Genomic DNA, 11355 nt, shown 5'->3' on the forward strand with positions numbered 1-11355 from the left:
TTAAAAATGACAAAATTTGAAATTTGAGACCTTCAAAAGTAACCTGCTCTGTCTTGTCTGTCGACGCGTTGTCAGTGTCCTCTTTGCTCCGCGATGTATTTTTCACTGCGTGAGAACATGATATGTGGTGTGAGAGCGGCATGGCTTGTCCGATGTAACAACAGGAACTAAAGGGGGCAGGTCTTTGTGAATGGTCAATTGAGAACTGAGATTAATAGGTCTTTTGTATAGTCAAACATGGGATCACCGATTAATTGGTCAGTTCATGTTGCTGAAGTAGTTTTGTGTAATAATTTGATTGTATAATACCTGTCAGTGGTCATTATAGTAATTGCAAGTTAACTGCTCGTCATCATACTCCTGTCTGATTATTCTGATTAGGATTTCAGTATGAAAGGTTTCTACAGCGAATCCCTGTAGTGAAATGTCTTTCTCCATTTCCTCTGAGGATTTTACAGCAAAAGCTCTGATGCTAAACACTGTTTGTGCTTGGTGTTGTAATCATGTAATCAGTATAGCAGAGACATTGTACTGTACATACTGTACAGTAGGGGAAACAGATGGATGAAGAAATGCTTGAAAAAAGTTAATCAACAGCCAAAAACAGCATCTCTCGCTCTATGACTGAAGGAGGCAGAGAGGGAGGAAAGATGAAGGGTGTTTGGGGAGGGGCTTCATTTAGCCTTTATTTAAGAAGAAGTATTGTTCATTGTTGTCCTCCAGTATCCTCCTGTCTGTGTTTTGACTCTGCTTGTTGAAGCTCTTCACCATCACGGCACTCTACAAAGATCATCCACATACTTCAATACTCAAGTTCAAGAAGAGGTGAGTCTTTTCCATCTTGGATTTTTTTTTAACACTGATGGAATAGTGTCATAGTGCTTTTAAAAACACAAAACAGAGACTGTCGCATAACATACCTGTTTTTTAATCAGTGTGATCATTTAATGAATAAAAAATCTACAGCTTCACAATGGACCATTTTTAAGAACAATACACTTTTCTTTTTAAGTTCTTTTTAAGTTGATTAATGTATGGATTTTTATTTATTTATTAATTTGAGAGGATAAGCAACTGGGCAATCAAATCAGCAAATACACATTTGCAGCATCCATCATTATAAATAATGGAATTAAACCATTTACATTAAGCTAGTACTACAATCAAATGTGTTAAGTCCAGCTGGTGTGTGTCTCAACAGCTGTGCTCAGCATTCAAACAGAGTTCTGTACTCCCTGTGGTTCATTGCCTGCTATGAGGCTAATGTAGGGTGAAGGAATGGACTTAAAAAGAGTTCATGCTGCTTCACAGTGTTATCAGAGTCCAAAAACACAAGAAGTTTAATCAAGGCCCTTACAGAATCTTTGAAATGGTCTGTGATGAAGTTGTATCACAAACAGCCTCAACGATTTACTAATGGATTTATGATAAACTTATTTAGTTTTTTTCTAGTTTAGTTTGTCTAGTTCTCTATATAGTCAATGATTTGGATATAATTTAAGAATAGCCCTAGTCTATGATCCTTGCTTTGAATTGTTCTAAAAAAAATCTATTAATAAAGGTATTAATGTTATTATCACACATATTTATATATAAATATACACTACAGTTCAAACGTTTTGGGTTGGTGAATTTTTTTTATGTTTTTGTTAAATGTCTCTATAACTGTTTATAAGATATAATTAATTCCTGTGATGGCTAAGCTGAATTTTCAGTGTCACATGATCCTCCAGAAATCGTTCTAATATGCTGATTTGCTGCTTAAGAAACATTTCTTCTTATCAGTGTTGAAAATATTGTGCTTCTTGATATTTTTGTAGAAACCATGATACATTTTTTCATTCTTTGATGAATAGAAATGTCAATAGAACTGTATTTATTTGCAATAGAAATATTTTGTATCATTGTAAGTGTCTTTACTATTACTTTTGATCAATTTAATGCAGATTCTGAGATTCCAGGTGACAATGAAGTTTGACAACATTCTGGACGAGGCAGATGGGTTTGGCCGTTACCAGATTGCGCTGGTCTTACTGCTGTTCATACCTCGCATCACTATCCCATGTCACTTCCTGCTGAACAATTTTATCGCCGCCATCCCATCTCACCACTGTGACATCAGCTCTCTGGATGCTGACGGGATCCTTGGGAATCTGAGTCGAGAAGAGAAACTTACTGTCAGTGTTCCTACACAGGAAGACGGGACTCCGGCTTCCTGTCACATGTTCTCCCATCCTCAATTCCACCTGCTGATGAACTCCTCCAGCCCCTCAGAGGTCGCTGTAGTCCAGTGTCAGAATGGATGGGAGTATGACAACAGCACATTCATCAGGACTCTCGCCACACATGTAAAGTCTCATGAAAATGTATCATGTAGTTTCTTCTCAGCCCTCTCACCACTCACAGTTTATTTTTCTGTTTCTCTCTCTCTTTAATTTATCAAACAGTTTGATTTAGTTTGTGACAAGAGGGGACTGGCTAAAGCATCAGCCACCATATTTTTTTTGGGCGTCATGGCTGGAACTGTGTTCTTTGGAGTGCTCTGTGACAAGTAAAACACCAATATCCTCTATTAAGAATCTTTCAGCAGTGTGATATAGTAACACAGAGAGATAGTTTAATGAAACTTATCATATCATGAATGCAGTATTAATGCACTGAAGGGTCATTGCTCATCTATGTGTTGTTTTCAGGTATGGCCGTAGAAGCATGCTGCTGGTGTCCTATGTGTTATCTATAGTGTTTAGTGTTGCTAGCGCTTTCTCAAGCAACTACATCATGTTTGCTGCCTTCCACTTTCTGACTGGATTGGCACTGACAGGAATCACAAACATATCAGTTGTGCTCAGTAAGTTTTTTCTGAAACCTAACTGACTTAATTCTTTGCTTTGTATTTTTTTCTCTCCATTGTGTTTTATCCTAGGACTCAGAGACATTACGCTGTTAAGCTATCCAGTCTTTCAAAATGAAAAGTGACCAGTCTTAGCAAGGACAATTACAGTCATTTATCGTATGAGAACAAAACTTGAACTGAATTGAGCTAGATGATGACACTATTGTCTTCTGTAGAGCTGCTTTAGCTGAATCAAATAAGTTTCATTTGTCTTATACTTGATTAAAGGTGCAGTAGGGGATCTGGAAAATGCTAACGTTAGCCTGCTAGCATTGAAAGCATACGATCCCACCCTCCCTGCAAATCGCCGTCCAAAGCCACGCATTCTCCAAAACACATGAATGCACACACACACATAGCTGCTCTCTAGCCTGACTACGTCAGACTTCCTACTTCCGCTCAATTTCATTTCGCTTCTGTACTCAGTCTGATACAGCGTCAGAGCTTTGTGTTTGCCACCGGTCTGGAAACAGTCGGGCCAATCAAAGAACAGAGGGCGGGCTGAGAGCCGTGACGTAATGCTAAGCGCCGAGTTTTACATTGTAGGTTAGAGAAATCGAAAACCGAAACGACCGCGGAAATGGGAAACGAGACACGGGATGCAAACTTCGGGATGCATTAACTTCGCATAATCTGCAAAAGTCGTTTACAGCCATGTTCACTCCGGTATTTCGCTCACATCATCATGTGTTTACAACAGGTTTACAGTGGAAGTTCAATCATAGATTTGAGTTCGATGCATGATGTCTGTGCTTCGATGCGGCTGTACAGGCGGATAACATACGTCATAACTAAACGTATCTGATTGGCTTACGGGTAACCAATGATTTTAAACTTCAGACAAGCGTCCCCTAGCGAGAGAGAAAACACTTCTCTATTATGCCATTCCAGACTCTGTCTACGAAGCAAAGTGAAGTAGCAGAGTCTGGTATTACCAGGCTAGCTGCTCTCTGCAAAGCGTACATAATGTCTCAAAGCACATAACATTATGATAATAATGAATGTAAACAACTTAGAAAGCTTGTATCTGACTGCTGCAGATTCATTTCGGTGTTGATACTGTTGACATGGATATTGGATACACGTAATTCTGAGCCTGAGGACGTGAACAGCTCCGGTTAGAACATCACAGGTTGCCATTTCTTAGTTATGGCGTGAATGCAGCATAAGCTCATTGTTTTAAAGGAACTGTAAAAGGAGGCTGCTATTTGTGCTCCGTGATTGAGGTCTGTCTGTATAATCTCTGCATAGCATGAAACACGCTGATGACATATGATGTCTGCACGAACAGGGTGCGCAAGGGTATGTAAAAACATACGTTGACAGGCAGATAGGACATTGTATTATTTCATTCGGTTTGACTTTAATAACTGGATGTACATTTTATGGTCCTACACCTTCCACAGACAATATATATACACTGTCCTCCAAACGCCCTAGAAAAGTGGGGTTTTGGACAATATTGGCATGAATCCTTTTTAATTTGTGATAATTTTGCACCTGATAAGGGACAACACAAACTACGAAAACATATCTTATTACATAAACAGTTTATACATAGAAAAAACTCATCAAAATATCCACCATTAGCAGCTATCTGACCTAAACTGGGTCCTAATTGGTTCATTGTATTCTAAACATAATTGGCAATCAATTGTTGAAGCTATTAACGTGTGCTGACCCAAAAATCTTTTACAAACCTGGGCCAAATTTAAACCAGTAAATAGGCATCACAGCTGGCAAAGGGGCATGTCTGACTTTGACATGTATATATTACCATTATTATGTAATCAAAATGAAAATTATTTTTGCTGGTCTTCAATGATAATGTTAAGTTACTTTAATGTATTTGCACCAAAAAATGATAAGGATTTATGCTGATATCGTCTAAAACCACACTTTGCCAGGGGTTTTTCCAAACTTTTGGAGGGCAGTGTATAACAAAAAATGTTTCTGTAGAGAATTACCTATTGCACCTTTATTATTATTATTATTATTATTATTTTTACTGTGAAGCTGCTTTAAAACAATCTGTTCTGTATATAAAGCACTATATAAAAGTGAAAAGGGGAATTAGTTGCAGTTTTCTAAAAAAAATAATTTCATTAAATATTAAGTATTTTAAAAATGTTTTATTAAAGAACATTATTTATCCCCTTTCTCTTCTTGAAAAAAAAAACATGTAGAATGTGTTTATTTTTGTAGATTTTTTTTTTTTTTAAATTGTTTATTTGATGAAAAATATTTATGAAATGTTTTTTTATAACATTTCTGATGTTTAGTGATTACATTTGATCTGATCTGCAGGTGTTGAGTGGGTGGACACTAAGCATCGTACATTTATGGGCGTGTTCGGCAGTATTTCCTGGAGTTTAGGCAACATGCTGCTGGCCGGTGTTGCCTATCTGGTCACTGATTGGAGGATGCTGATTATTACCGTCACTTCTCCTCTTCTTCTTGCTACAGCAACCTGGTGGTAAGGGAACACCATTATATGTTTTTATAGAAAAGTCCGGAGTCTTCCTCACCCTCAGGGCCTGTTTGTAAGGTCATGTCATGTTTTTCCTCAGTTGGAAAGATCTGTCCTTTTTTCATTTGTTCCTCTCACACACCACACCAGTAAATTTAACAATAGTAAAACTTGTGTAGTGCATCCATGAGCTCCAGCACCTCTCGCAGAAAATATCCCTTGTCTTAAATGTCCTCAAAGAGCAAAGATATATCATATATATTTCTGTTCTATCAACAAGAGCTGCCACTCCCATTGCGAATGACATAATTGAGTAATTTTTTACTATATTCTGAATTAAATGTTTAATATTTCTATACTCATATACTGTACACAATGAATATAATAGTATAATATTACCATCGTCTGAACCATCGTCATTCAATCATGTCATTCACAGTGTGTCAGTCTCATTTTTTTTATTTGCTTTAAATCAAAGTTTAAAAAAAATTTAATTTCAGTGATTATTGGTTTGGTTCATGACGTATAATAATATAATGTACATTTTTTATTATATATTAAACTCATATGCAGTACCTTTCAAAAATTAAAATTATAAAAAGTTTGGAAAAATTATGAAGAAAGAATGATTGATTTATACTTTAATAGGCTGATTCCTGAATCAGCGAGATGGCTAATAGCCAGTGGAAAGGCAGAAACAGCATACAAGTATCTGAAAAAGTGTGCTACTTTTAACAAGAGACAAGAATTCACATCAAGAGTCAAGCTAGAGGTAAACAAGGTCTCATTTGCTATCTATGTTTGCCATCATTTAGATATTTGCAAAGAACTTATTTCAACAGTAACACCTTCCTTTCTTTTTCTTTTTCTTTCTCAGTCTCTGTCCAATGTAGCAACTATGGATCAACAGGATCACAGTTACACTTACTTAGACCTTGTCAAAACCCCAAAGCTGAGGAGACTCACACTCTTTACCGGAATAGTGTGGTAGGTTTTTGTGTGTACTAATTTAGATTTTACAATTGAAGAAAGTGCCTCTATTTAGTGAATATGTGGAAGCAATGAGCTTGCATTTATCTTCCATTTTTGTAGGTATGGAGTTGCTTCTACGTACTACGGCATCAGCTTAAACATCACTGGCTTTGGGCTTAATCTGTACCTGACCCACTTCATTTACGCAGCCATAGAGGTGCCGGCAAAAATCCTCATCTACTTTACTCTCGACAAGGTCGGCCGTAGAGTCTCTCAGAGCGGGACACTGGTGCTCACTGGATTTTGCATACTCATCAACATCATCACACCTACAGGTTTGTATATTAAATGTGTCATTTCATTTTAAAGCAAACAAGGCCATTAGTTGCAAGTGCACTTTAAATCAGTGGTTCTTATAAAATGTAAGTTATTAGTCTTACAAAAAAAGTTAGGATACCAAACACATACGTGCATCAGCTTTTAAAAGGGGTGAAAAAAAACACTTGTTGATGATGTCAAAAGCCATACAGCAAACTTTGCAAATTTTGATACAAATCATAGAAACTGGCCAAAACAGCAGATGCTGACATGAAATGATTGTCTATCCTTAAAGTGTTAGTTCACCCAAAAATGAAAATCATGTCATTAATGACTCACCCTCATGTCGTTCCAAACCCGTAAGACCTTCGTTCATCTTCGGAACACAGTTTAAGATATTTTAGATTTAGTCCGAGAGCTTTCTGTCCCTCCATTGAAAATGTATGTACGGTAGACTGTCCATGTCTAAAGGTAATAAAAACATCATCAGAGTAGTCCATGTGACATCAGTGGGTCAGTTAGAGTTTGTTGAAGCGTCGAAAATACATTCTGGTCCAAAAATAAAAAAGACTTTATTCAGCATTGTATTCTCTTCCGGGTCTGTTGTCAATCCACGTTCATGACGCCGCTTCTTCTTCTTCTTCTTTCCTGTTTTACGGTGGTTGGCATCCAGCTTATTGGTGCATTACCACCCCCTTCTGCTCCGGAGTGTGGTTCACGACGCCGCAGTGACGCTGCTGACGCGTTATCTGGTGCGCCCGAGCTTCGTTTACAGTCTGAGGGAGACGCACGCTGTATACCTATACCTACATACCTATAGGTTGTATACCTACAACCTATTCTACATTATTTGTATTTTGGTATTGCTATATTTTTTAAAATGGTGCGTAAGTGTGCATGTCGCGGATGTCCTAATCGCCAAAAACAACCACAGCGACGTAAAAGTGCATTACCAACGCCGACAGATGAAAGGATTCAATGGAATCAATTCAATGGAATCAATTCAATGGAAAGGATTCCGGAAGAGAATACAATGCTGAATAAAGTCGTAGTTTTTGTTATTTTTGGACAAATGTATTTTCGATGCTTCAAAAGATTCTAACTAACCCACTGATGTCACATGGACTACTTTGATGATGTTTTTATTACCTTTCTGGACATGGACAGTCTACCGTACATACGCTTTCAATGGAGGGACAGAAAGCTCTCGGACTAAATCTAAAATATCTTAAACTGTGTTCCGAAGATGAACGGAGGTCTTACGGGTTTGGAACGACATGAGGGTGAGTCATTAACGACATAATTTTCATTTTTGGGTGAACTAACCCTTTAAAAATCATGAACAAAATTATGCAAGAGCAGGCTTAATTAAACAACTGTTGTCACGGTGCTCTGAGACTTGAGGTAGATCCAATTGCAGCTTTATTTAAGGATATCCAAAATCATTGTCATACATCCAGGCAAGAGTCAAAATCCATAAACAGTCCACACAAAACAAGAAACCAAAACCAACAGGGTGCTCAGACTTGCATGTGACAGTAAATTAAACCTCAATGACAAATGACTGAAACAACAAGGTATAAGTAGACAGACACTAATGACATTAGTGAAAAAAGCAGAGTATATTCAGAGTAATGAGTCCAGGACAAAGGGAGTATAGGAAATGGAGTCCAATAAGTAAAGGCAATAGTCCAGGTTGGAGTGCCCTCTGGTGGCTAAGCAGGGCACTCCAGCTAGTGATCATGACACCTGTTCACTCACAAGAATAGACATAGTTTATCATGAACACAGTTCTTTTTGTATGGTAAGTTATTTGCTTTCAAAACCACTGAAATGCATATTTCAAGATATTTAAAAACCAAAAACTCAATAATTTCAGATATTGTCTGGTACATGCAGTTGGCAATATTAATAAATTATAATGCTTAATTTTAAGGACATTTTCTTTTTAAGGACAAATTTTACTGTTTTGGGCCTGTGGATAAAATAATAAATGAGCGTGGCCAAGATAGAGATGAAAATCAAAACCAAACATATGTTTTGTTAGTTTTTGCAGTGTATCTGAAGCAGTCTCCACCTTTTCTGGAAAGTGGGGTGGGCACTGGGCAGAAGCAGCTCATTTGCATTTAAAGATACATGCATGAAAACTGCATGTTTTTCCTGTCACATAAAATGGGCATTTACAACATGCTATAATAGATTATCTGTGGGGTATATTTAACTTCACAGACACATTCTGGGGACACCTGAGACTTATATTACATTTTGTAAAAAGGGCCATAATAGGTCTCCTTTAAAGAACCACTGCTTTGCCCAAAACAGTTTTGCCCATCTTTTATGAATGGCATAGTATGTGACATGTGATTTGGTTGTCTGATGATTTTCTCTGACCTCTTCTGTGTGGATGTCTGTGGGTTTAGAATACTGGACTTTTCGGACTGTGATTGCAGTGTTGGGTAAAGGACTTTCAGAAGCTTCGTTCACTACTGTGTTCCTGTACACCACTGAGCTCTATCCTACTGTCATGAGGTTAGAATTTACCATGTCCCTTTTCAAATTATTAAGCACACTGTAGTTGAAAATGCTTCTGTTATCTCCCTTTCACGTCCATAGGCAGAATGGGCTTGGCTATACCAGTTTTATGGCACGTTTGGGTGCATCCATTTGTCCTCTCATCATGCTCTTAGAAGACGTGTGGACACTCCTCCCAGAGGTCATTTTCTGCACGATAGCCATCTTTTCTGGTCTCATCGCTTGGCTTCTCCCTGAAACCAACAACGCAAGATTGCCAGAAACCATAGAAGATATTGAAGAGACAAGGTATAAGAAAAAGGACAAAATGTTTTCAGCTTTAGTTTTTTTGTATTGTTTTCTTATTCTGTTATTTTGTTTTCCGTAGTTTGTTTCACAATTCACAATAATTTGCTTTATTATTTATCTTTTACAGAAAGAAGCCTGTCTATTTCACAACAGAGGATCAGAGTAACGTCCCTTTAAAGTTGCCCATCTCTACAGACACAACGCATTGATATGCAAATCACTTCAAAAGCACAAATAGCCAAGCTGCCATAGTAACAAAGTCTCAGAAGCTGCACTTGACATCATATCCCACCTTTTGTATATAACCAGTTATTATATTCACCTATTGTGCTTTCTAGAATGAGGGGTTTCATACAGAGACCGGAACTGAACAGAGAGTTACTGACAGATTGGGATGAGAGGTGCTGCAACAATGTAAAATATGTAAAGAATAATGTGTTTTTTGAACATTCAAGAATGAAAACCTATTCTAGTAGACCCCCAAAACAAAATCAAGACTTTGTAAAAGGGCATAATGTGACCTTTTTAAGTTCATTTCCCAGCACACAGCACCATGGACAGCACCCCCAGCATTAGTAGGCTATCTGTGTGACAGACAGCACCCTGGACAGCTCCACATTTACCTGAGTCAGACTTCTGTTAATGAGCTGTGGAAGTGGCAACACTCCCCTGTAATTGACAACTGACACCAAAAACCAATACATCACACATATTCACATATTCAAAAAAAAAAAAAAAAAATATATATATATATATATATATATATATATATATATATATATACAGCAAATATATGATTATAGAATGAGTAGAATGAGTAACTTTGGATGTGTCTCAATTTTTTCCTTTATATATATCCAATCAGAAACATTCAAATTTGTATAATTAGAAAAAGCATACTGTGTATCATTCAGTCTTCTACATAAAAAGAAGGTGTCATAAGAAGAAGCTTTGTAAACATTTTTGCTCATTTTCTAAACTTTATAACAAGTGATAGAGAATTATAGAGAAAAGACCTGAATGCAAGCAGGCAGGCTATTTGTGCAACAATTTCACTGGCCAAACATGCATCCCACTGCATTATAGCTATATTTTTTTAATTAGATTGTATTTAATTCCATTGTTCCTGGCAGAGAGTGAGAACGGACTTGTGTTTCACACCTACAGCTTTCTGCATTTAAAAAGCTTTGATGAAGCTGTGCTGGACCTAATTAAAGGCGCTCTAAGCGATTTGACGCGTTTTTAGGCCCAATTTTTTTTTTGTTGTCACATACCGCAAACATCTCCTCACTATGCGCTAGCTGCCTGTCCCCTGAGCACACTGTAAAAAAAAACGCGGTCTTTGTAGTCGCCACAAGCTCCGAAAACGGCAATAAAAACAAACTGATGCAGCCTGGACCACTTAACATAATAAACAGCGTCAATACGCAAGCTACTTACATAAATGCGCGTTCATGACTGTTTCAGGAAGCACGGAGGGGAGGGCCAAGAGGAGTAGGAGGGAGGGTCTAGCTAGCCTATGTTTTGTTTGACAACACTTCGAACGTCAACAGGAAGTTACTCCGCTCAGAATCGCTTTTCTGTTCTGTTCTAATAATGGTACTATGTCACAGAACCTCTAGATGGCAGTAGTGACAGAGAAAGAGATTCAGAGATCACATTCTCATTCACATTCACCAGATCTACATCAAGGCCAAGAACTGTACACTACCATTAATTTTTTTTAATCATTATTATTATCATTTGAAAGAAATTCATACTTTTGTTCATGTGTTAAATTGATCAAAAGTGACAGTAAAGACATACATTGTTAGGCCTACAAAAGAATTAAGCAGCAAAAATATTAACATTTTTCAACACTTATAATTAATTATAATAATAG

The 11355-nt window shown here is 37.3% G+C and overlaps 1 protein-coding gene across 2 annotated transcripts; it reads left to right on the plus strand.

The window, feature by feature from the left end:
• Positions 1-723: 723 nt before the first annotated feature.
• On the plus strand, positions 724-10259 carry LOC125268775 (solute carrier family 22 member 7-like). Of its 2 annotated transcripts, none has more exons than XM_048191239.1 (11): positions 724-825; positions 1947-2348; positions 2448-2551; positions 2694-2848; positions 5201-5369; positions 6012-6135; positions 6241-6350; positions 6456-6670; positions 9074-9182; positions 9267-9473; positions 9601-10259. In XM_048191239.1, exons 2-11 carry the CDS (start codon positions 1968-1970, stop codon positions 9680-9682), a joined length of 1656 nt encoding a protein of 551 aa, XP_048047196.1. In that variant the 5' UTR covers positions 724-825; positions 1947-1967; the 3' UTR covers positions 9683-10259. The 2 variants fall into 2 exon arrangements, with proteins under 2 accessions (XP_048047196.1, XP_048047197.1); XM_048191240.1 differs by having other exon boundaries at positions 1962-2348.
• The last annotated feature ends 1096 nt before the right edge of the window (positions 10260-11355 follow it).

Source organism: Megalobrama amblycephala, linkage group LG5 (assembly GCF_018812025.1).
Source record: "Megalobrama amblycephala isolate DHTTF-2021 linkage group LG5, ASM1881202v1, whole genome shotgun sequence".
NCBI lineage: Eukaryota > Metazoa > Chordata > Actinopteri > Cypriniformes > Xenocyprididae > Megalobrama > Megalobrama amblycephala.

Excerpts from the sequence above, each read along its gene's own strand:
- LOC125268775 (XM_048191239.1), top strand. The coding sequence starts at position 1,968 with ATGAAGTTTGACAACATTCTGGACGAGGCAGATGGGTTTGGCCGTTAC. Across the intron at positions 2,552-2,693 it reads TTTGGAGTGCTCTGTGACAA|GTATGGCCGTAGAAGCATGC; the intron begins GTAAAACACCAA and ends TGTTGTTTTCAG. Across the intron at positions 6,671-9,073 it reads CAACATCATCACACCTACAG|AATACTGGACTTTTCGGACT; the intron begins GTTTGTATATTA and ends CTGTGGGTTTAG.